Here is a 23,118-nt window from a genome sequence, read left to right as displayed (position 1 = left end):
GGCACTTGTAGTGCAGCATTGCCATTTCCCACCTTACGTCCTGGGCGTCGGCTCCCTCTACCTGAGCCCGAGTCTCCACATGCCAGCGGTCCCCCAGGGGTGTCTTGGAACAGTGGTTCTCAGCCCTTCCCCCACAGACCCCCGTGCACAGATGACACTCCCACCACCACCACCAGGGCACCTGGTGGCCTGCGTCTGTCCACCGCTTTCCCCATCACCCTAGAATCCCTTCAGGTGATGAGGAACTAGGCCTGACGTATCCAAAACTTGGAATTACTGTCATTTATAGGCAAAGGGAAATTAGCTGCTTGCTTTGGCACTCTAACTCAGCATAAACGTATGCGAGGCAAGTCAAGATGAAGGGCAGTTCACCGGGTGTCACGATGCGGAGGACGGAGCCCCTCTCTGCACACACAAGTGCTTTGGCCGTGTCCATTGCACTGAATGGAACTGAAGTGCAGCCTCGGGACCCTCGGCCGGGGTTCTGCAGCTTTCATTTCGTCATAACAAACTTTGGATCTGGGCCCTTCTGTGACCTGGACTTGGACCCTCTGTCAGTATTGGTCGTACTCACTTTCAAATCGTCGGTGGAAAGAAATGGGTGATGACAGACTGTCTTTGTTCGTATTTGTTCTTGGTTAAAATTACAAGCAGGGTTATCGAGCCCCTTCCCTGATCATCTCAGGCCCCAGGTGACTAGAAGGGATTTCCATGTTTACAGTGTTATTCTTGATTTGGGATTCTCCCCTCCACTGGAAGGAGGACCAATCTGCCACATCATGTAAGTGGTTCTGGTGACTGTCGAATGCGGCGTGACTGGTGGTTTTCTAAAACTCAGGCAGTGTCGCTGACGGTCTTGTTATGATGAGCTGAAAGCAGGTTCGGTTTCTGTGCAGACCACAGACAGGCAGTGTCCCCACCAGGAGGGTAAGTCTCAGCTGGACGTGAACATGGACAGACAGCTCTGCTGAAGAGCCCTCGTGGGCTAAGCCGCACGCTGTGCTGTCAGAACTCAGGCGTGAAACCCTGCGTGTGGCATGCAGGTTCTTCCTTTCCTGCTGTCTGATGATGCAAATCGAACACATTTGGTTCGTTGGATTCCACCGACCTGAGACCACGGAGCAGCGGCCAAGCCCATACGTACCTATTTATTCTGGAATCTATGTTTTCAACCTTCTGATGGTTTAACGACAAAGGAAAAACTTGGAGTTACCCACGGTGCTTGCTGCAGGCGGTTGTCACCTGTAAGGGCTCTTTCATGACACTGTCTGTGACTTGCTGGAAAGGGTGCTGCCATTCTGAGAGAGCGCTCTGACGCTCCGTGGTGTGGCCCAGCATTAAGCTCGGCCCAGAACAGGAAGCGGGGCTGTGAGCCCTGCCTCACTGTTCACCATCCCGTGTATCTCTGTATGTAATTCTGAGAGGAGTCCTGCTCTCATGTCAGTGGCAGGTTCTGGAACAGGCCTGGTCTCCGGGGCCTCTGCAGCCACCTGCTTCCCGGTTTCCTGCCCACCTTGAGGGAGTGGGATGCCCGGTGCCCTTGAACTGTTTCTTTACATCTGGGCTCCTCAGCTCTGTGTTTGACCTCCGTGCCCGTGGGAGTGACCTTGACGACAGTGGGTCCTGACATCTCATTGTTTCTCTTCCCCATATGAGCCTAAAGAGGCTGCCGCTGGTCAGAAGCATCACAGCCCGGCCACGTGAGGCATAAAGACAACCAGCAGTTTATCTTGACACTGCATTTTCAAAAATAGGTAAAAATCGAGTGACGAGCGATTAAAAATGTGAAAACCTAATAGTAATACTTTGGAAAACCTGCCTTTCATCTGTGGGTGGCCTAGGAAACACTCATCTCTGTGCTTTGCCTGCTGGTGGTGTCTGGCTCACAAAGGTTCTCCGAACGTGCCTTGCCCAATTTCTAGATTTGTGTACTTAATCAGCCTAAGAAAAGAATTACCACACTGAAAAACAAGATCTGAACTTTACAATGGGGGGTAACTTCTTCGTCTGTTTGATTTTGTGTTTCAGATTAAACTGATTAGTTATTTAAGCTCTTCTTCAAAGCTAAGCGCGTGCCGGACGCACCCCAGGTGCCAGCACGCGGCCTCTGCGGGAGAATCCCAGCCCTGGAGAGGCTGTCCACGCAGCCATCGTCCTTCAGACCCCAGGCTCTTGCTGAGACGCTCCCGATAGTACTAGGGTGACGCTCTGAGCAGTGAGATGTTTAGTGTACAAGTGGCACAGAGGCATTGAGAACTCAGCTCTTCCCACCAACGCGTAGACAGTCTCCTTGTGACGGGAAATACGTTTCCTTTAAAACCACCGACCTCTCACGTGTGGAATGGGCTGATTTTCCACCTGTGGGCTAATCCATCACCGCCACTCGTGGAGAATCCTAAGTCCTGCCACGTCTCGTCCCAGGTGGAGAATTGTCAGGCTTGTTTCGTAAGGCACGTCCTTGTCACACCATCCCCAGGAAGGAGAACTTTTTCTATTTTAACTACTAATTAGCTCACGTTTGCTGCATGCAATGCTCTTGTCTCCACAGAGAAATTAAGTTCAGTGAGGGCCTGACTTTTGTCAGCTCTGCTCATGGGTGTGTCCTGCTGTTGGCACCCTAACCGCACAGCTTGTCAGTAGCGTGTGGCCAGCGTGCCCTCCCCAGGCCAGGTGACAGCTAGCAGGGCTTCCCCTGAGGACAACAGCCACAATGCCAGGGTGGGTACCACCCAAGCTCACTGGTGGGGCAGCGCAGCAGGGACGGAGCCAGGCCCTTCCAAACCCCAAATCCAGCTGTTGTCATCTCTGTGCCTCACACTCATCTTGCAGTTCCTGTTAAAACCACCGCTGTCACCGTCACAGCATCACCCAGTGGGAAGCTGAGTCACTAAGAAATGCACTTCCTCCCGGCCCCCAGACTCCAGCATGGAGCACCGAGTGGTGGGGAGGCGGTGCCTCTGAGCCCCAAATTCACCTGGAGATTTCAGCTTTCTGAGTTGATTGCAGTGTGTTGGCAACTGTTAGACACAAAAGTGTATAATTTCCATTTTTTAGGCAAGTCACATAAGCAAGTTTTTTTGAGAACCCAGGTAATTCTTAAGTTAGTCATGTAATGTATATTTAAGAGCTTAAGGAACTGAAATGCAGAAGCCACTTCCCTATAGACAGATAGGTGCCACCCTAGTCTGATATTTAGACACATGGAAACACCTACGCCGTGTCTCATAAATTCTTAGGCTGCAAGGTGCAGGCAGACTTGCTCATTGCACCTTACCCAACAGTCCTAGAGTTCACTGTCCTTCTCGCCTGTCATCTGTCTCTCTCCCTCTCTTTGTCCCTCTCCCCCCTCCACCCTCGCTCTCTCCCCTTCCCGCCCGCCCCCACTAAAGAATCCCTTTTGACCTCAGTTGCAGAATCAGAGGCCACTTCAGTAGGTACCTGGTGCGTTGAACTGGCAACTGCCACATGCTGACTCCTCCTTGGGCAGGTAACCACTGCTCTGGAGTCCAGCAGAAGTTTCTGCCACGATGGGGACGCTATATGTGCGTGCTGCCCGGGGCCAGAAGCACGTGGAATGTGGCTAGTCCAAGCGAAGAACCGCATTGTCAATGTTACTTAGTTTTCAGTAATGTAGGTTTAATAACCACATGTTTTGAGTGACAGCGCAGCCCTACTGGACACTTCGTACGTGTCATCTCAGGTCCTAGGCACCCAAAACCCTACCAGCTGGGTGTCCGCTCCTTTTGGTCAATGAAAACTCGGGGCCTTTCCCAACATAACAATTTCATGCAAAAGTTAATACCGTGTTCAGAAGGCAAAGTCCTCTGAGAAACACAACACACAGATCCCAGGAAATGTCGAGGCGGGCGCTGGTACGGTGAGCCACACGGACAGGTGTGCTCTGCTCACTCGCTCAGCGTCGAATCCCACCGCCCATGCTGCGTGCGACGTGCCCTCCCGCCAGGTGTGCTGTCCACCCCTGGATTCTGACACCAGCACACGTGTGCACGGCTGCTGCTGCGTGTTGTGGGCACTCAGGCGTCCACGCCCCTGACACGCACGGTGGCCCCCAGGACGTCACCGAGCTGTCACAGGAAAACGAAAATGCTGCGGACAGTGTACCCTTTCTAAGAGGGCTTCCAGAATCCGAGAATAAGCAGCAGCTTATTCTGGAAAACTCACGGCGGGTCTGTCCCTGTCTGAGAAGGAGCCAGAAGAAGGTCCTGGGAAACGTCGGGCACCACGTTGGCTTTGTGGGGTCCCGCGTGCATTTGGGGACCTGGGCCCTCGCTGCAGATGAAGCAGAGTGGGCTTCCAACTGCCAGGGCCCCTCGGGAAACCACCATGGTGCCCACCTGGGATGTCAGTGAATGTTGTGGAAATTCAGGACTCCCTACGACCGTGAGGGCGTCTCCTCTAGCTGGCGCGTCACCGCAGACGTGAACGTGTGGGGGGGCAGGGCCAGGCTTCTGGAAGGAATGACTCACACAGAACGCCTCCCGTCACAGCTTGGTGGAGAGCAGAGCCCTGAGGCTGCTTCTGGTTTTTAAGGAATGTAGGTGGTATATTGTTTCATCTGATACACCGAGAACACTCACATCTTTGTAGGTCTGGGCCGCAGCAAACCTCACAAAGTGTAATTATTAAAGACACAGGGTGTAATTAACAAACAGAGCCTCCCCTCAACAACCCTTCATAAAAGTAACAGGGGCCTGATGAAGTGTCGCCCCCGGCGACCTGAAGCCCGCAGCAGGCTGCACACCAGCAGGTGCCTTAGGAACCGGGCCTGAGGCGCCCTCCTCCCTCCACCCTGTCTCCCTGCAGCTTGGAGACGGCCATGTGGGTCCTGCAGCCCCTGAGCAAAGCTGTCCGCAGACCCTCCCGTTCCCCTAACGTTCAGGGACAGCCAAGCTGCGGTGGGTCGGGGCTCAGGATGAGGTTGGGAAGGGCCCCCAGCGTCTCCAGGTGTGGACCTCACGGCCTTGCTGGGACATTGCACCAGTGAGACCGACCGGGCAGAGGGCCCTGCTCACGTGCTCACTCTCCCGCCCTGGGCCTGCTGCCAGGGTGCCTCCTCGGGTCTTGGGTACACGTGCTTCCCCCCTGTGAGTTCCCACATGCTCCTCAGCCCTTTTCTCCTCTCTGCGTGTCCCTGTCGTGCTCCTCTCCTCATCTTCACCCAGGCCTCACTCTCCTGGCGTTTTACAACCATTTAAAGAGGCAAGACTGTTTTGTTTGGATGGGATTTGAGAACAAGAGTTGAGGAAGGGGCACGGTGGCTTCAGCCTTGCCTGTGCCCTCACCTCCTCCGCCCATGTTGGGGTTTGGAGCCTGCGAGCTTGGCGGGAACCCCTCTTAGAAGAGGATGATATTGAACCATCAACCAGGGCGGCACTCAACCCTTCCAGGCGTTTCCATGGGGCACAGAGTGGGGTCAGCCCTTGGGGACATGAAATGCACCCACCCCCCCCAGGCTTAGCTCAGGGAAGAAAAAAATGGAAAAAAATTGGAGGCATAGACACACACATGTCATTTTCTTTGGAAAGCAAGGCTGCCATAGCAGAGCCAATACCCCTAGGGAGGGTCAAGGGGCCGCCGTCCAGTGGTCACTTCTCATAAGCAGCCAAGAGTGTTATGCTTGGTGGTGTGATTTCAGCCTTTCGACGACACATGACACCTTCCTGGCTTTTGTTTGTGATGGCAGTGGTTCTGGGCATGCTTTGCATTCAGAACCTTAGGTGTCTTAGGTTTTTGTTTTTCATTTTTTTCTATTGAATTAATAAAAAAGTTGTAGTGGTTGATGAAACATTTATTTTATGCTTTTCTAATAAACTGAAGGTAAAATCATTTTTTGGCCATTCTATTCTACTTTCTGACAATTTTAGTCTTTTTTAAAGAGGTTTATTGCAATGTATTTCAAAGTGAAATATGACATGGCATTTGGAGAATATTCCAGGGCCGTATAACACTTCCCTTTGATGACCGTTCCTAACACCTAGACTCTTCTCATTTCACCGTTGGGATACAAAATACTTAGCAACTCTGCTTAGGAGCGCTATCTCTCATGCCTTTCTTGCATGCTCCGTAATGAGGTTTTGCAAAATATCAAAATATTTGGAAACTTCTATCTTCTTGTAACTATAATCCGACTTGACTTTATTGTCAGTTATGGAACAGGAGACGGTCTGTAGCCTGAAACACACAATTTCTCCTGAATGTGCAGAGAATGTCATGTTCAGACTCCTGGTGATCCTGACGACAGCGTCTGTCAGCACTTGTAGGTATGAAATTCCTGAAGCCATTGGGTGTCTCGGTCAGGTTCAGGTGACATGTTCTGGTGTGGACGGGGGAGAAACAAGCTGATGAGCATCCACACATGAGCTTTTGTTTCTCTCAGGCATGTACCTGGGAATGGATCTGATGAGTCATGTGCTAACGCCATGGTTAAGTTTTTGCGGGAGCACCGAACTTTCCACAGTGGCTGCCCCATTTCACCAGCAATGTGTGACTGTTTTGATTCTCCACATTCTCACCAACGATTTTTTATTGTATCCAGCCTCGTGGGGTCTCATCAAGGTTTGAGTTGTGTTTCCTTAGTGGGTAATGGTGTCGGGATGTTTCCTGTGCTTACTGGCCATTTGCACGCCTTCTTTGGAGCGATGTCTACTCAGATCCTTGGCCCATTGTTTTAACTGGGTGGTTTGTTTTTTTGTTGTTGAGTTGTAGGAGTTCTTTATGTGTTCTGGAAACTAGACCTTTATCAGATTTATGATTTGGAAATATTTTCTCCCGTTCTCTGGGCTCTTGTTTTACCTTCTTGCTGGTTCAGCTGCAGCACAGTGGCTTTTCATTTTGATGGTGTCCCGTTTCCCATTATTTCTTTTGTGGCCTGTGCTTTCAGCACATATCCAAGGTGTCATCCCTAAGAAACCATTGTGTTGGTGGCACTTGTTTTAACGACTAAATTAAATCTGATTCTCACCTTCAGTTAATCTCTAATCCTTGTCATGTTGTTCTTTTATTTTTGTTTCTTTTTATTAGTTTCAGGTGTACAAAGCAATGTAATAGTTAGACATTTACACACCTCACAGAGTGATAACACCCTCCCCCAATCTACTGCCCCTCTGACATCGTATATATGTAGCTGTGACAGTTCCACTGACTCTATTACCTGTGCTGTACTCCACATCCCGTGACGAGATATATAGTATTGAATTATAGCTGACATTCCACATCACTAGTGTACTTGCTGGGAATACATTTTTCACTCATTAAGTCCTGTTGTTCTTTTAAAAGTAGAGTTTTGATGATTTGAAATGTATCTTCATGAAAAACGTATTACCGTCAACTACACTAGTAAATGGAGTCATCATTTTTGCTCCCTCGCTCATATTTCTCCTTGTCTAGACCAGCAGCTCCCACCAGGCCTGTCCCCCCACGCTCGGAAGCCCTGGCCTGGACAGGCTAAGCCTGCCCTCGAGTGTGCCTGTCCTGTTCTGATTCTCATAGAAAGGGATGTGCCTGGGGGGTGAGCCAGTTTCCACTATCCTGGACTTCATGTCTCTGCATATTCTTGACTTTGATCCTAAAAGCTTTCAATGTTTTGCTAATATCTTTTGTTCCTTGTCCAATCCCAGCCTAAAGCAAGAATAAGAATGATCCTTTTTTTTTAAAAAAAGAAACAAACCAAAAATGCTGAGTAACAAGATTAAGTTACAAGAACTGTTTGTATTGCAACACACACACACTGGAAGGACTGAGCTTGGACCCCAAAGACAGGCCACACCAAAGGAAGGTGAGGTTGACCCCTGCCTGCCAGGCATGGGCCCCTGACTCACTGGACCTTCTTGTTTGTGACACGTCATGCCCCAGGAACAATGGGAACATTTTAGCTCCAGGCTCCCAAAGCCGGATAAGCCCAGCTGGGCTATCTGCTTTGACCTAATTAGATTTCTCTTGCATCTGAGAGAAGCGAGTCCTCACTGAGAGCACACAGCTGGCTGTGCCTGGCTTTGGTGGACCCTCCTCCTGGGCAGTGAGCGGACCCACTGCGAGCTGTTTGGGGATCTGAGCACGGCTGTCCTGCAGCTCACATTTGTAACCCCAATCAAGTCAGGAGGGGGCATTTGCAAGGCAATGTTTCTTCTGGAAATGCAAAAAAAAGCCACTCATATTTTAAGAGAATTTAAAAACCCTTCCAACACTGAAGACGTCCTGTGGTGTCCTGTCCAAGTCGGTCACTCAGAACCAGTGAGGGCGAGCGAATGCTGTCTGCTCAGCTCACGCCCAAGACCCCTGCCTGTGAGGAGGGACCCTCGGCCCATGAAAGAGTCGGGATAGAATGGAGTCGGGCTTCACTGAACTTCTGGATGATGACAAAGGGTTCCCACCAGACACTCAGTGGGGTTTGAACCGACGTGCTCCTCACGGCCTCACCCAGGAAGCAGAGAACGCACGAGCTAAGTGTCGTTTCAATCACACACGAATGAAAAGTACTGAGTAAACAAAATCAAGTACTGGGGACGCTTAAATTGTTTACTTTATCATGAATATTGTGCCAGTGTGTAAGGAGAAAAGCGCGATGAACTATTGTGTTGATGAAACACTGTGTGTTACAACAGAGTTTTGTTTTTCCAGGATGGTGAAACCAACAGAGGAGAGTCTGAGAAAAAGAGGAACCTTCACGAGTTTTCCCGGGAGACCTCGGAAGACAATGAGGTGTTTGGTATGTAACATAAAAATGAGAAGCAGAGAGGTCATGAGATACCTGCGCAAATACAGTTGGGGAAGGTTTTAATTGTTTAATTACGAGAGTCATCTGTGAATCTGTCCTCATTACTGAAAACACAGCCTCCATAGAATGAGGAAGGTGAGCTGCTCGTGACCCTGTTGCGTCCGGTCGCCCCGACGTGACCCCGGGGGACTGTGGGGTCCATCTGTCGCCATCTTGCTTTTGCCTTTTTCGGTTGTTCTGCGTGCTTTTGTATACACACAGGCACCAGAGATTTCCCAGCTTTTTCCTTATCATGTGACATTTGTCTAATCATCTACTTGCCCCTTTGTGTGTGGGCATCAGGAAGCTGTGCAGCCCGTAAAAGATCACTAACGAGGAAGGGAACTCGTCCCAAAGCCTGGGTACTGTGCTGTTTATTTTAACCAGAAAGAACGACTTGGGGTGTTGGAGGAGAACTCTTTGCTGCAACACTGGGCTTTTCCGTGTGCCCTGGTGACTAAGTTGCCTTGCCCCGTTGTCATCCGTCTTCATGTCGGCTCCCAGGAGTGAATGACAGGTTCTCGTGTGGTTTGTTTGTCACCGCTCTTGGCTCCACCTTGGCCGCGTGACAGTGACAATCAGTGCCTCGCCCACTACCGCTGGCTAGGCAGAGACTCGGAGCACACCCGTCAGTGCCTGCTCTCTCCTCATATCCTAAAGGGGTGAGAGCTACAGGCAGCATGAAACCCACTCGGGCCCTGAGATCCCACTGGCATATCTAACGGAGAGGGCACCATTAAGACAATGTCCCTGTCACTAGGGCAGCTGGCTTGCAGGTTGTGACACTGGAGGCAAACGCACCTCCTGGCCATGTTCCCTGCCTGGGTTCCACTTATTTGTGGGAAGGGCTTCTCTGTATGTCACTTGCCTGGCAGGAAAACCCACCCCAGTTTCTTGTTCTTCACGTATTTCCTCTTGTTCAGAAAGCCCTTCCTTTTCCATGAGTGCATCCTTGCCGAGCCGGCACACGGGACCAGGTCCCGCTGACCACTTTTTCAGTCTCTTAAGCTCCCGTGAAAATCAGCAGAACCCAAAGGCCCAAGGCCGAAGGCCGTGCCTGTGACTGTGATGAAAGTGAGGTTTGCGAGAGGAGTTCAGCTCCCCTGCTTCTGCGTGACTCGCGTTGGTGTTCCCGCGTTTTCTTGGGGTGTGGTCTGAGCACAGTCACGGCCTTTCGGAGGTGGGGTTCCTGTTCCTCAGGTCAGGGGATGCAGGGAAGAGTAGAGGCGCATCCGTGCCTGGCGAGCCCATCTGCGCTCTTTAGAATTTCGGGGGACCAGGCTGCCAGTTTGAATGGCATGTCTGAGTGGCGATGACTTCGGGAATAAACCCGTCCGTAAACCTAAAATAAAGGCTTCTTTAACTGTCTCTTTACTCCTGTATCCCAACATAGGCAAATAAACACGTGAAGGGAAACGACAGAATGCTGACATCCAATGTTAGGTTTCAGACGTGACTAGCCGTCAGTTATTGTTTTGGCTAAACATACTTATTTTTAAAGCAAACGCCATTTTTATCATTATTCCCCTGGTGATCGCTTTTGAAATTACTCGTAACAATGCCAGCCATTCTATCAGATACACACACACTACATACATGTGCACATATGTACCATGTACCATGGAAAGGTCTATAATAAGCCTTTCTCTTATTTTGGGAACACGGTTCAGTTCCTAAGACACTTTCTAGGGCAGCTGTCTTTGACCTTCTCAAATAGAGATTTGATTTGGAGAATTATCATCTAGATAATTGGAGAGTTGACTGTGAAAGCCAGTGGAAATGCAAGTATTTCAATCACACCACAAACTTGGGTTTGTTTTTTCATGGGAAGAATGATACCACACGCCAGCATCTGTCCGCCTTGCCCGCCATGGCTTGCTTGCTGGGCCTGGTGCACTGAGACGCCACGTGCCTGCCGGGTGAGTGGACCTGGCGCCTGCCCAGCTCCCGCCACACCCATTCCAGTGACGAGGAAACAGGTCCATCACCGTCACCTCCGAGTCACACAGACTTGACGCTGGGTTCAGGTGGAGTCACCACAGAGGGGGCGAGGGAGGGCTTCCTTCTGACAACGCCGTCACTTCATCTGACCAGAACTAACGTGGCTCAGACGCCTCCTGGGTTTCCGTTCTCTGGCCCAACAGCTGCCGGGCGTGTCTGCATTTGCACTTCACAGTCTCCATTCCTGATACTTTCCTGGAATCCAGGGAAACCCAGTCTGCAGGGGCAGAGTGACCGTATAAAAGGAGCCGAAATGACCTTGGCTCTCAATCTTGACTGTCTAATCTTGGGGAATATGCATGAGAATTCTCTTTAACGTATGACAGTACCACAGATGTGCAAGTGAAATGCACTTTGCAAAAATGCCTTTTCTTGACCAAACAGCAACTCCCTGAGCATTATGGGAAGCCACGCTGTCTGCATGTTCTGGGAACCATGATCCTCAGCGACCGTTGCCCGGCAGTTGTCCAGCTCCTGGCAATCATTTTGTGTCAGAAGAATTGGGGCTTGTGAGGACACACAGAGACCACTATCTGTTACCCAAGGTGGGTCACACGGACTCCAGGTCTCTCTGGAAGTCAGGAAACAGTGCTGTACTCCCACTGGCTAGATTCCCGGTTCAGGACTGGGTTGGAGGGGTTGATGAGGTGTGTGGCCCGTGGCTGACGATGGCCGGCACAGCCAAGAGCTGCTGGCTCACGTACCATATGCTCGAGACCACAGGCGGCACGACTGAAATCAGGCACACGCCCTCCACGTCTCTGTGAAGGCCAGAGGCAGCTCCTGCTCAGCGATGCTCTAGAAACTTTATTTGCCTTTTTGTTTCCTGGAGAAATCCCACTGGCGGGGTGCTTTAGAGCTGAGCAAATAGCGTGTTAGGGCACCTTTTAAATCGCCTTCTGACAGCGCGTGGCTGCCTGTCAGGACTTCTGCCTGACTCCCCAAAGGGGAAGATGCATTGGAAGGCTCGGCAGCCTGGGGAGGAAGGAACCATGGGTCGTGCCGTCCGAGCTTTGGGGAGCCAGGTTGTTTATGGTGGGCCTGTCACTAGGCTGTTTTGAACCACACACACACACACAGACACACACACACACACACACACACACACACAGACACGCATGGCACACACTGTCCTGTCCTGTGGAAACCAGGCTGGAAGGAGACGTCATGGCCCCACCCCCTCCCTCTGAGCTCACTACCCAACGGGCTAATGCAGGCAGGCAGTTCAGGTAGGTGAGCAATAAATAGCCTTAGGTCTCCCTAAGTTATGCTGGCAAAGCAGAGAAGTGTCCAAAAGAGGGCGCTCGGGTCTTTCTGGAATGACAGCTTCCTTCCGATGGGACCCGCAGCTGGGAAATCAGAGCTGAGACGGTGGGTACTGTCTTGTGGGGTGACGCCAATGCAGGTCTGCAGGGTAGAAATGTCTTCACACGGACAAAGCCAGCACCTTCCTGCCTCAGCACTTTACATGGCTAAGTCGTGTACGAATGGCCTATAGGGCAAAACGCCATTGACCTCGCTGGGAAGACATTCACTAGCTTATTGCTCATGTGATGGAGGCAGAATTGTCCGTATTTAACGAAACACGTATTCATGTTGGAGACATTTAAGTGTGGAGAGTGTAACGATGTATTAAGTGCATATAAGTACATGTACACGTACGTGTGTCTTTACTGCACAGAGCTTGAGTTCACCTCTCATGAGAAAACACACAAGGAAACTATGTCCTATAAGAAAACATGAACTTGAGACCCAGGAAAGGAAGACCACGCATGTGTCAACCGCACAGCAGTTGCTGGAGCTGAACCTCTCATTTAACCCGGAGCTTCCCGCTGCCCGAGTGGAAAGGGAGACCCAGTCCGTTTAACACTTCTCGTCTTGCCCAGCACCTTCCTGCTGAGTGATTTCGGGTGGTGCACGCATTCTTCCATGTCGGGGTTTCCTGCGTGTACGTGGGTGAGAGGAGAACCGCCCCCTTGTCTGGGAGGAGTGCCGGGCACACAGAGAATGTGCAGGCAAAACCGAACGGCTCTGCCAGAGGCGCTCAGGGAGGCCTGGCCCCGTCGGCTCGTGTCCTGCCGTCAGTGTGGCTGTCCTCCCACTTCCGTGTCACCAGGGGGCACAGGGAGCAGCAAAGCTTTCCTGGCGCCATTGCTCTGGGAGAACCGTCCTGCCCCCTAAGGCGGTGGCATATCCTGCCCTGCACCCCCTGGCAAGGGTCAGAAAAATCTCTTTCCCTCCTTCAGAGAAGGAGAAAGTGGATGTTCTGCGGGGAGCTCAGCGGCCCGCCCAGAGTTGCTTCAGGGAGAACAGGGGAGGAGGGTCCCCATCCGTTTCACAACAAACTAAAAACGATTGTGGTTAATGTAGTGTTTTATTATCAGTGTTTAATTAGGGCTGCATCTTCTATTTTCTTTTTCAATTGCACAATATTTCAGTGCTGTCTGGCTGGTGATTTCTGCTGTGGATGAAATCCCAGCTGCCTCAGTTTCCCTGGAAATGTGTATCTGAGTTTATAAGCTCTTACTGTTTGAACTGACCTCAAGAGTGCAGACAGCTACTAGGTTATCAGTAAGCTGTGTTGTTGAATTTTGTGTTCACGAGAACCCTTTCCAGCAGATGAGCAAACACTTGGTGACAGGAGTGGCTGACGTGGGGACGTGGGTCCCACAGGGGCCGATGGGCAGCAGCTTCCGTACTTGAGGCTCTGCCATGGCACCTGTGTTCCTGTTCCCACATGCGTGGTCATGCGACATTTGTCATCACAGCCCTAGGCACATGCGAGAGAGTGGGGAAAGGACAGGGATGGAGGTGGGCCCATTTCATTCTGTTGTTTGTAAAAATTCTCACAGCCACTATCAAAGCCTTAATCACTCCAGCGCAGCTTCTAGAACCAGAGTTTCAGGAGCACCTGGGTTTCAGTCAGCAGCACTGTTTGGAAAACTGCTGACAGGTTCACTTCTCCGATCATGGCCCGTGTGTGCAAAGGGAAGGCTCATGATCCTTTGTTTTGTCCGAAAGCAAACACCTCCTTATTAGAAGAAACCTGTTCTGCTGCAAAAACAAGCATTCGGTGAAAGAGAAAACCAAGCCCATTTTCAGCTTGTTTCATGGGCAGCTGTCAGGGGACAGTGGCATCATGGCCTCCCAGGTCCGTTCTGAGTTTTAAGGAGATGGGGTCATTCTAGAATTTCTATCTTTCCTTGGCCCCCACTTTTGGGATTTCCTCCTTCAGTACAAGGCCATCTCCCGTGGGGTGTGCTGGGGGGAAGGCCCTCAGCAGGTCACAACTGGCTGCCTTTCGCTCTCGCTGGTCCTGTGGCTCCAACAGAGAAGAGTCCCGTCAGTGCCACCTCTGTGGCAGCCAGAGGCAGTGCCTGTGCAGGTGGCACCCCTCACTGTCTCCTGAGCTGGGCAGGAGGCCTGCGGCTCGCACCTGCTGTGTCCTGGGCTGGCAGAGCACATCCTGTCCCTTGGGTCACAGACCAGGATGACACTGTGGTCCAGAGGAGACTCACTCCAGGGCTCAGTGACTCAGCAGCACACCTCGAGCTGGCCGGGCGTCCGCTGGGTGGCACTGGGTCAGCGGCGTCCCCGAGGCCACTGCTGCCTGCCCTGGTCCCGGCCTTCGAAATGAAATACACGGCTGAGGGTCACTTGAGGCCGACAGAGCCACAACAGGACAACTAAACGGCTTCCAGAACAAACAGGGAATCCAGACCTCACAGTGGCACATGCAGCAGCTGCGAAGGGCATGGCCGGTGGACAGCAGCCTGGCCCAGCTTCAGGCTGGGGGACTCAGAGCCCTCCTTGGCCACGGCCCCCCCAGCGGACCCCTCTGCGGATCCACTGCCACACTCATGACGCATGAGTCTGTTGGGTCTCGGGTCCCAGATGTGAAAGCGTCTGTATTAGGTTTCCATCCTCAAAAGCTACCATTTCTAATCTCCCCTGCATGCCAGTGGGAACTTGTAATGTGGCCGCGGGGCTGTCTCCTCCTGACTCCTCAGCCTCCAGAGCTCATCCAATGGACAGGTCCCTGGGCCGTCGGAGGACAGTCCCTCGGCAGTGCCCTCCAAGAGAGCGGTGTGTGCCACCCCCCCCCCCCAGCTCAGTCCGCCCCTTCCCCTGCACTTGGGGCCTGGCCACAACCCTCCTTCACTGTTGCAGTGAGGAACGGGGGCTGAGCTTCCCTAGCACGCCCTGCGGGCGAGCCTCCCCTCTGCTGCACTTCCACCCAGGGCTTCACCATCAGCTTTCCCTAAATAGAAGAAGCAAGTCTTTGGAAAGGAAAACGAGACCTCTTGCTGAGCTCTGCTTCTGGCGGAACTGGTGGCCACATGCAGCCAGTGTCACACCCCTGCCCCCACCCCCACATGCAGCCTGAGTCACACACCTGCCCCCCCCACATGCAGCCAGTGTCACACTCCTGCCCCCCCACATGCAGCCTGAGTCACAGACCTGCCCCCCCACATGCAGCCAGTGTCACACACCTGCCCCCCCACATGCAGCCAGTGTCACACCCCTGCCCCCCCACATGCAGCCTGAGTCACACTCCTGCCCCCCCCACATGCAGCCTGAGTCACAGGCAGGGCTTACTCATCACAGTGACACTGAGCCCTCCCCACTCCTCAAGGAGACTGTGACCTCCGACCTCTGCTTTCCAGGTCATTGGAACTGCCTTGCTGTCTCTTTGGCGGTGTTACCTGAGATGCAGCAGGAAGGCATCAGTGGTCCTGATTCCTTATCTCTCCTTGTACAAGGTCGTGCCAGTGCCCTGCCTCTCGGAGACAAGGATTAAGTGACGACCAGGGCCTTGGCTCATCCAGGCTCCATGCGCTGTGTCCCTTTTGTGTCACCGCTGTGTCACTGCACGCCATCAGTGCTGCTGGCTCTGAACCCCCCGCAGGAGACCTCACAGCACCTGAACTGTGAGGACAGTGGCAGTGGGCTTTTAAAACAGTCGGCAAATGTGACACAGTGCTTGCAGGTTTAATTTTGTCATTGGAGATGTGACAGGCAGTTTTGAGATGTCTGTCGTTCACCTGCAAGAGAATGTAGGTAAACTGATGTAATGCAGGCACGTTAAAATCGGATGCTCCGTAGGTAGACGGGTTGCCCCAGGCCCGTCGGCTCCAGGCTGCAGCACAGGCCCTCCCCCGGGCATGGCACCGCCCACCTTCGTGGCTGCCTGTCTGTGGGCAGTGGCCCACCTGTGGGCGGAAGTGTACGTTATTGTTTCATTTAGAACTTACCTCTAGCTGACACTTTTTATTTAAATTGTTCCAAAATATCATCTTTTAATGTTCCATTTCTTCCTCCTGAAACTTTTGTTCAGAACCAAAGACACTGAGCAAATGTAACCGTGGTCCCATCACTCGAAGGTGACACTGTCCCGAAATATGATATGACACAGGTGGAGGGACATGGGTGACAGGAGGTCCCCTTGAGGTAGCAAGATGACACTGTGTCACGTTGATGCCACCAATGTCCCTGAACGCTTGGTGACCACCAGGGGGACCTCGGTGAGAAGTGTCCCCATCTTGCTGAAGGCAGAGGCAGCTCTAGGCACAGTGAAGTGGACATTGACACACTCGCTGTCTCACACACACACACTCACATACTCAGTTACACACACTCACAATACACACACTCGGTCACACACTCTTCCACTCATGCTTACACTCATTCACATACTCACATAGACACTGACACACTCGTACACACTCTCAAGCACACATTCACACTGTCACACTTACACGAGGGGAGGGAGGGCCACCACCACCGCGCCCCTGGGGGTCCCCTCTGGTCCCCGTGCACTGCAGGTTCAGATGCCTTTGGGTGGAGGTCGCTGTGGGTGTGCAGGCTCAGCGAGTGGGAGCCGTGTGGGGACGACCGTGTGGCTGCTGTGTCTCCCTGGCACGTGAGGAAGGCCCCGCATGGCCAGGCCCACTGGAGCGGCCATCTCGCTGCAGACGCTTGTTTGCAGTTGCTGAGGCTAAAGGGCCTTCACGGCTGCAGCAAAATCGAAGGGCAGGTGTCTCCTTTGGCTTCACTCAGCGGAGCATCTTATTCCTGGGTTTTCTGTGAAATGGCTGGAAAGCACAGGTAAGGGCCTGTCCTCAGCATCTCCCTCAGGTGCTCCTCTGGGCAGCAGGCCCGGCTCTGGCTCTCCTGGCACATTGTGTCAGGGCTGCTGCCAACGCTCGGTCATCTCAGTCACTTTCATTACAACCGAACTAAAGAAGCCAACACCTGAGAGCTGTGGGGTGGGGAGCAGGCTGGGGGGACCTTGGGATAGAAGAGAAAGGTGCGGTTTAAGGGAGCTGCCAGCAGGGAGGGATCAGGTGTGACAGCCCTGGGGGCGGGATGGCGGGGTGCTCCGTGGCCGTGTATCAGCCACTCAGACACACGCGGAAGCGAAAGGCGTGACATGGTCCCAGAAGCACTGTGCCCTGTCCCCAGGCTTCAGTCACTGTCCCTTTAAAGCGTTAGAGGCCAGGGTGACCACCCCATTTGGACTCACAGAAACACCCCTTCGAAATGCTGTTCAAAGTGCCGTTAAGTTCTGTTCAAAGTTCTTTAAAACTTGGCTTTTCCAAGCCATTGGAACAGAACCTTTTACTCAGTGGTGCCTGCGAGGTGTGTACAGCTGGGTTCCTGTCACCAAGACAGAAGCACCTTTAAGAACAGAGAAGTGACTCCGTGGCAGCACACGGGCCACACACAGCGTGCGTGTGGACACAGCTTGTGTGCGGACACAGCTTGTGTGTGGGGACACAACGTCGTGGGGACACAGCATGTGTGGGGGAATGTGTGTGTGTGGCATTTGCAACATAAATAGAGCGCCAGTTTTGTGTTTCAGAACTCTGTCTTCAAATTGATAAGTTATTTATACTGTTTCAAATCTTTTTCTGTGTTTGCAACTGCCTCTCTGTTCAGCACGATACCTGACCCGCAGTTTTCTTTGCCAGACAGGCCTCAGGAATCAGCACAAGCGTGGAGGTGTTTCCAGGGACCCCTGGTGGTCTGGAGACCTGCACCTTCTTGAGGCCAGAGGCACAGGGCGTCGCGGGCGGGGTGCGCGATGAAATCCTGTGACTCTCGGGGCTGCTGCTGTCGCTATTCTAGGAGCAGCAGGAATGACAAACTGCGCTTGGCCGAAACTTAGCTCGTTTTCATAGCTACAGCAGCGGGTCTTGTTTGGGGAGATTAAAACAGTCACTAGTTCCCCCGTGATGAGAACCGCTAACACGTCCACGTAAGGCCAAGAGTGATGGCCCTGAAGGAGGCTGCAGCTCGCACTCACTCCCTCCTGCTGGTGAGCAGGCTGAGCGCCGGCGTCTCAGATGGGCTGAGTCCTCCTTTCAAGCCAACCAGGTGTGACTTCCAGGTCCCCTTAGGGCCACCTCACAGAGCTTTTCACTCTAAACTTACGAACTTTTGAATCGATGGAAAATCAAGTCAGCCTTTTCTCTCTCCGGGTCTGAACATAGACTAGACCCTTACACGCTGTGTCTTCATAATGCATCGGTCATAGATTGTTTTATTCACTTAGAATAAGAATAATGCCTCCAGGCTGCCAGTGTGCAGGGAGCAGGTCCCCATGGGAAGGGTGGGGATTTGCAGCCACTGGGCCGGACGTGCCAGCAGCAGAGCAAAGATTCAGAATAGGGACGCATGTGATGGAGCGCGCAGTGCACCTGTCATGAGTGTCTGGGCTCCGAAAAGGTCGAGTTGCTGGGACAAGACGTGGGCGGCCCCACAAGCCAAGTGAGCGGACGCACGCGCAAGATTCCTGCCTGAAGATCTGGGCACGTGAGCGGCACACGTTAAACGGTGTGTTAGACAGGTGTGGACAGGTCAGCTTTCGTGTTCAGTGCCCCTCCTTGCTCCACTCAGCCCACACGGACAGCTTGTGGGTGAACGACACCCCTGCCACGCAGCACCCAGTGGTCACTCAGTCCATTGCAGTGCACGTGACATGCAGAGCTCCCTCCCTCTAACAGTGACAACGCTGCACTGCAGTGGACGCTAGGGACTTACTGGCAACCCACCCAGCCCTGCCGGGAGCCACGCTGGCCTTGGGTGATCACAGCTGAGCAGTGCGGTGACACCAATCCATTGCCCAGGGTGCCCGCTCTGTCCTTTACATATGCAGTAACCAGGACCCTTTGGAAATTACCCAAGACTTGTAGGAAATGACACCCAATTGTCTCTGTGATAAAAATTTAAAAACTTATAGATAAAAATTTGAAAACATTCAAGATCAGTTTTTCTTCAGTTTTGGAGAACTTGATAATACATACACATCCATATATATGTATGTATGAATTTATTTTTATGACATGCAAATGTTGCCCATCTACTTATGATAATTTCCTTATGAAATTGTCAATTTATTCACGGTTCACGCAACAACACAGAAAAATAGATTGTTATCAGTACCACTTGCGACTAAGTTAGAAGTTTCATAAATAAATCTTTTAATGCATGTATTCCATTAGATACCCTGTAAAGTGTAAATGGTTCTGATTATATGATCATGATAAATTGTCTTGAAATGATTTCCAAAAAAGAAAATAAACAAACCGAAAAAAAAGAAAACAAATTTAAGACACTAGTGTGTGCATTACTGAAACAATGTATACCTAGAAGTAGTTAAAGCAGCACATAGAGTTTGCCTAAGACCGTTTTTATAAATGAGACCTTGGAACGTCTCTTTTATTTCCATTCATCAAATTGTTACATCGCCTTTTCTGAACTTTAAAAATCATGTTTTAGTGCCTGAGGTTTTTGCAAGTATGTCACCGAATAGTCCTTTACTTGAAGGGTTTTCAAGTTATTTTCACCCTTAAAGCATAGCAGGAGCTGCTACAGGCTGGTACCGAGCGCTGTGTGGCCGCCTCGTGGGGCCGGGACGCGGTCTGTGAAAAGCAGACATTGTGTGGACAGCCCCCATCTCCGCTGCACACATTTGACACCATTGTTCCTGTGGTTTCCAGGGACACAAAGTGCTGTGCACAGATCTGCAACTGTCCCCAAGGGAAGGTCTAAAACTAACCCTGTCTTTACTGAACACCCAACAGTCAGTGCACGGATGGGATTGTACCTGTCCTGCAAAACGGAGCATGTATGTAAAATGTTACCGCTTGTGACTAGTTTTTCTATTAAGAAACAAAAGTATTCTCTGAATACTTACAAAATAACATAAATGCTTTTAGAAGTAGGGTGGTTAAACTTGATACTATGTTTTAGCTGAGAGAAGGGACGCCAGTCAAAACTAGTTATGTCCAGACTCGTGCTCCCTCCTCATTTGCTGACAGCAAACGCCAGGAGCTGGGTGATCTGGTCTCTCTTCTCGGGAGGCTAAGGACACCGTTCCTAGAACATGTGTCCGGCTGCGGGGTAGGAAGGCCACTCTCTGCACATCTCCCTCCCCTCCCTTCTTTACCTTGGAACAATTGCAGCTGAATGTTGGATATTCGTGCGTTCAACAAGCAAACGTTCCAGAAAGGGCGTGGAAAGTGATGGCCATTTCCGTTTGAGTGTAAGCTGCTAATTTTCTTTATCTCTGCAGTGGTAGCTCTAGGTCTGACTTGTTTCTTATCGTGTTCCATTCGTTACTAGAAAGTCACATCTTTCTGCTGGTTACAAAGAGTGTAGCTTTTATTGCACGAACCCCTTTGGTTTTCTGCAAGACTTTTATTGGCAATTCTTCCAAAATAAACCATCGTCTGTGATTATTTAGCAAACAAACTTCAGAATTGAAAGGGAGGAAGAAAGATAACATGAGAAAATTCTAATCTCCCAGAGGGCCGGCTTCCTTTCAGTAAGTGTGCACATTCATCTTCTCCTTTAAAAATAACTGTCGTTAACCCTGTTCATGATGTTAACTCTAACTGCGTTTTATAAACCTGCCTTACGCGTCCGGACGACAGCCTACCATAGCCTCTTCCACTCTGCACTCAGACTGACTTCTCCTGCTGTCACGTGGCACTAATGTCCGTTCTGGGTTGTTAAGGCTGCCCGGACTAATGACTCCTGCTCTTACAGCTTGAAATGAGATTACAGATCACAGAGGTCAATGTGCTTTTCTGCCAAGGGGCAGATAGTAAACATTTTAGGCGTTGGGGGCCCTGTGGTCCCTGTCACGCCTGCTCAGCTGTGTCTGCCAGGCATCAGCAAATGGGCGTGGCTATTCCCACCAGACTGTTGACGGACACTGGAATTTGAACTTCCTGTACTTGCCATGGGTCATGAAGTGCTAGCTTTTCCTTTTTTAACTATTTAGGGAGGTAAAAGCACATTGTCAGCTTGCAGGCTGCACAGAAACCGGCGATGGGCCACACTGGTCCTGGGCACGCTGTGCTGATGGACACCTGTCCACTGCTGACATGAAGGTCCTGCCCACGTCAGGACCCTGGGCGGCCATCCTGGTGTCTGCACACACAGAAGGCCACAGAAAATCTCTGCCTATCAGCCAGACACGAAAGTTCTTGTATTTTAAAAGTATCACTGCAAAGCTAACAGGAGCACCCATCATGTGAATGAATTAATAAGTAATTCTTCCATTAAGCAAGTAATATACATATATGTTGGGGGTGCTGAGGGCACAGGGGACAGTGGGTCAGAGTCAGGCCTGGGGAGCTGCCCCTTCCTTGTCTGCTCCCCGGGACCCAGTTATGGAGCTGAAGGAAAACACACAACGTGGGTTTGCGTTTCTGTCCCCTGTGTGCTGTGGAGTAAGACGCTCGGTTTCCTTCAGATGTGAAGTCAGGTTAGTGGCGTGTGCTCTTTGCTGGGTGGGACCCAAGGTGAAGGTGTGGCAGAAAGTTCTCTGTAAGCGTCACCTCCGGGCTCATGTCGGTCCTCAGAGTGGAGTTCATGACGCTCCTGAGTTGTAGTGTCAGCACGTTGTCCTGTGTCCTGTTTGCAACCAGGAACACCTGTGGCCGCAAGACCCTGCCCCTCTGCAGCCACACACCACCACCACCCCCCCGCCCCACTCCCACCACCACGCTGCCTCCGACAAAGACAGGGATCCTGGGTCACGCCCAGAACTAGAGTCTGTGCAGAGTGGCCTTCCTGAGTGTGCGCTGGGCGGTTTGGGGCGTGACCCGATGGCTGGTGGAGGTGACAGCCTGAGCTCTCGGCCTGGAGAGTGATTCCTCCCAGCCCAGCAATCCTAGGAAGAGTTTCAGGGTGTGCTAACTCATATAAGGTGAGACTGATTTTCACACACGTCAGAAATGAGGTCACTGCTTCTTCCTCTCACACAGTAAAAACTGCTGTCGCTTGCAGAACACGGCGAGAGGGCCTTGGTGGCATTTGGAATGATACCGGGGACGAAGGGCTGCAATGAGTCACAGTGAAGAAAATTATCTGAGCACAAAGTGGGGACTGGTGGGGGGGGGGGGCTCGCTGCTTCGTGGCCCCCAGAAGTCGTGGACCAGGAGACATGCAGGTCTTTCTTGGGACCTCAGCAATGAGCCAGAGCACTGTGCCCAGCCAGCCCGGAAAGCGGGTGCAGGTGAGGGCTGTGGCTTTGGATCCACCAAGACAGGCCTCGAGGTAACGCCCAGAACGCACCGTCTTCCTGTTCTCAGGGTCTTTCCACCTTCATTAGGGTTTCCTGGAATGACTGCAGGTTCTGGCACCCTGACCTTTGCCTTCTTGGTTGTTTTCTGATGTCCTTACACTTTGGGGGAGAAAGGGAAATTCAGGAACTCAAAGGGGTCAGCCCTGCATTTCCTCCGATGGCTGCTTTAAATCATATATTAAAATGTTTACACGCTAGGTCCTCTCAGGAATCTAAACGTGATGCCCGCGGCCCTGACCCACAGCTGTTGGTCAGAGTCACCGGCTGGAGCTGGGCTTCAGCACTGGAGGTTTGAGAAGCTTCCGGGTGACGCTAACATTCCCCAGGGAGCGGTGGCTGAAGTTGTCATCCAGCGGTGTCCCTTCACTCTGTGACAGTGTTAATCAGGAAGGGAACAAAGATCAGGAAAAGTGGGGAAGACGGCAAGACAGCGGCTACTTCCGTGGCCCTGGAGGCCTATGGGTCGCTCCCAACAAGACTTCCCAGGGCTTCTTTCCCCACCACCTTCTCCATGCCCCAAGATTTCTGTTTAGTTGATCTGGGTTGGGGGGCCAGGGGGCAGTGAGAGGCTGTGACAGCTCCCCAATGACTATAATGTGCAGCCAGGATGGAGAGCCACCGTCACCGCCTCTTGGGGCTCTCTATCCAGGGCTCGTTTATTGAGCACACGCCGTGAGCTGGAGCAGTGCCGCTCAAATGTGAGCCGCTCCGTGGTCAGGACCCCTGCAGGGCTGGTCACGCA

The 23,118-nt window shown here is 51.9% G+C and overlaps 1 protein-coding gene across 4 annotated transcripts in view; it reads left to right on the top strand.

The window, feature by feature from the left end:
* MBP (myelin basic protein) overlaps positions 1-23,118 on the top strand; it is an 85,424-nt gene that overhangs the window by 23,918 nt on the left and 38,388 nt on the right. For all 4 annotated transcript variants that reach the window (XM_074339822.2, XM_019715607.3, XM_074339821.2 and 1 more), the window contains exon 3: positions 8,638-8,725. In XM_074339822.2, the coding sequence (XP_074195923.2) occupies positions 8,638-8,725 (88 nt within the window). The remainder of the gene's footprint in view (positions 1-8,637; positions 8,726-23,118) is intronic.

This window comes from Rhinolophus sinicus, chromosome 4 (assembly GCF_057876585.1).
Source record: "Rhinolophus sinicus isolate RSI-liver-muscle chromosome 4, RSI-T2T, whole genome shotgun sequence".
NCBI classification, from domain to species: domain Eukaryota; kingdom Metazoa; phylum Chordata; class Mammalia; order Chiroptera; family Rhinolophidae; genus Rhinolophus; species Rhinolophus sinicus.
This window is presented reverse-complemented; position numbering and strand designations above follow the sequence as displayed.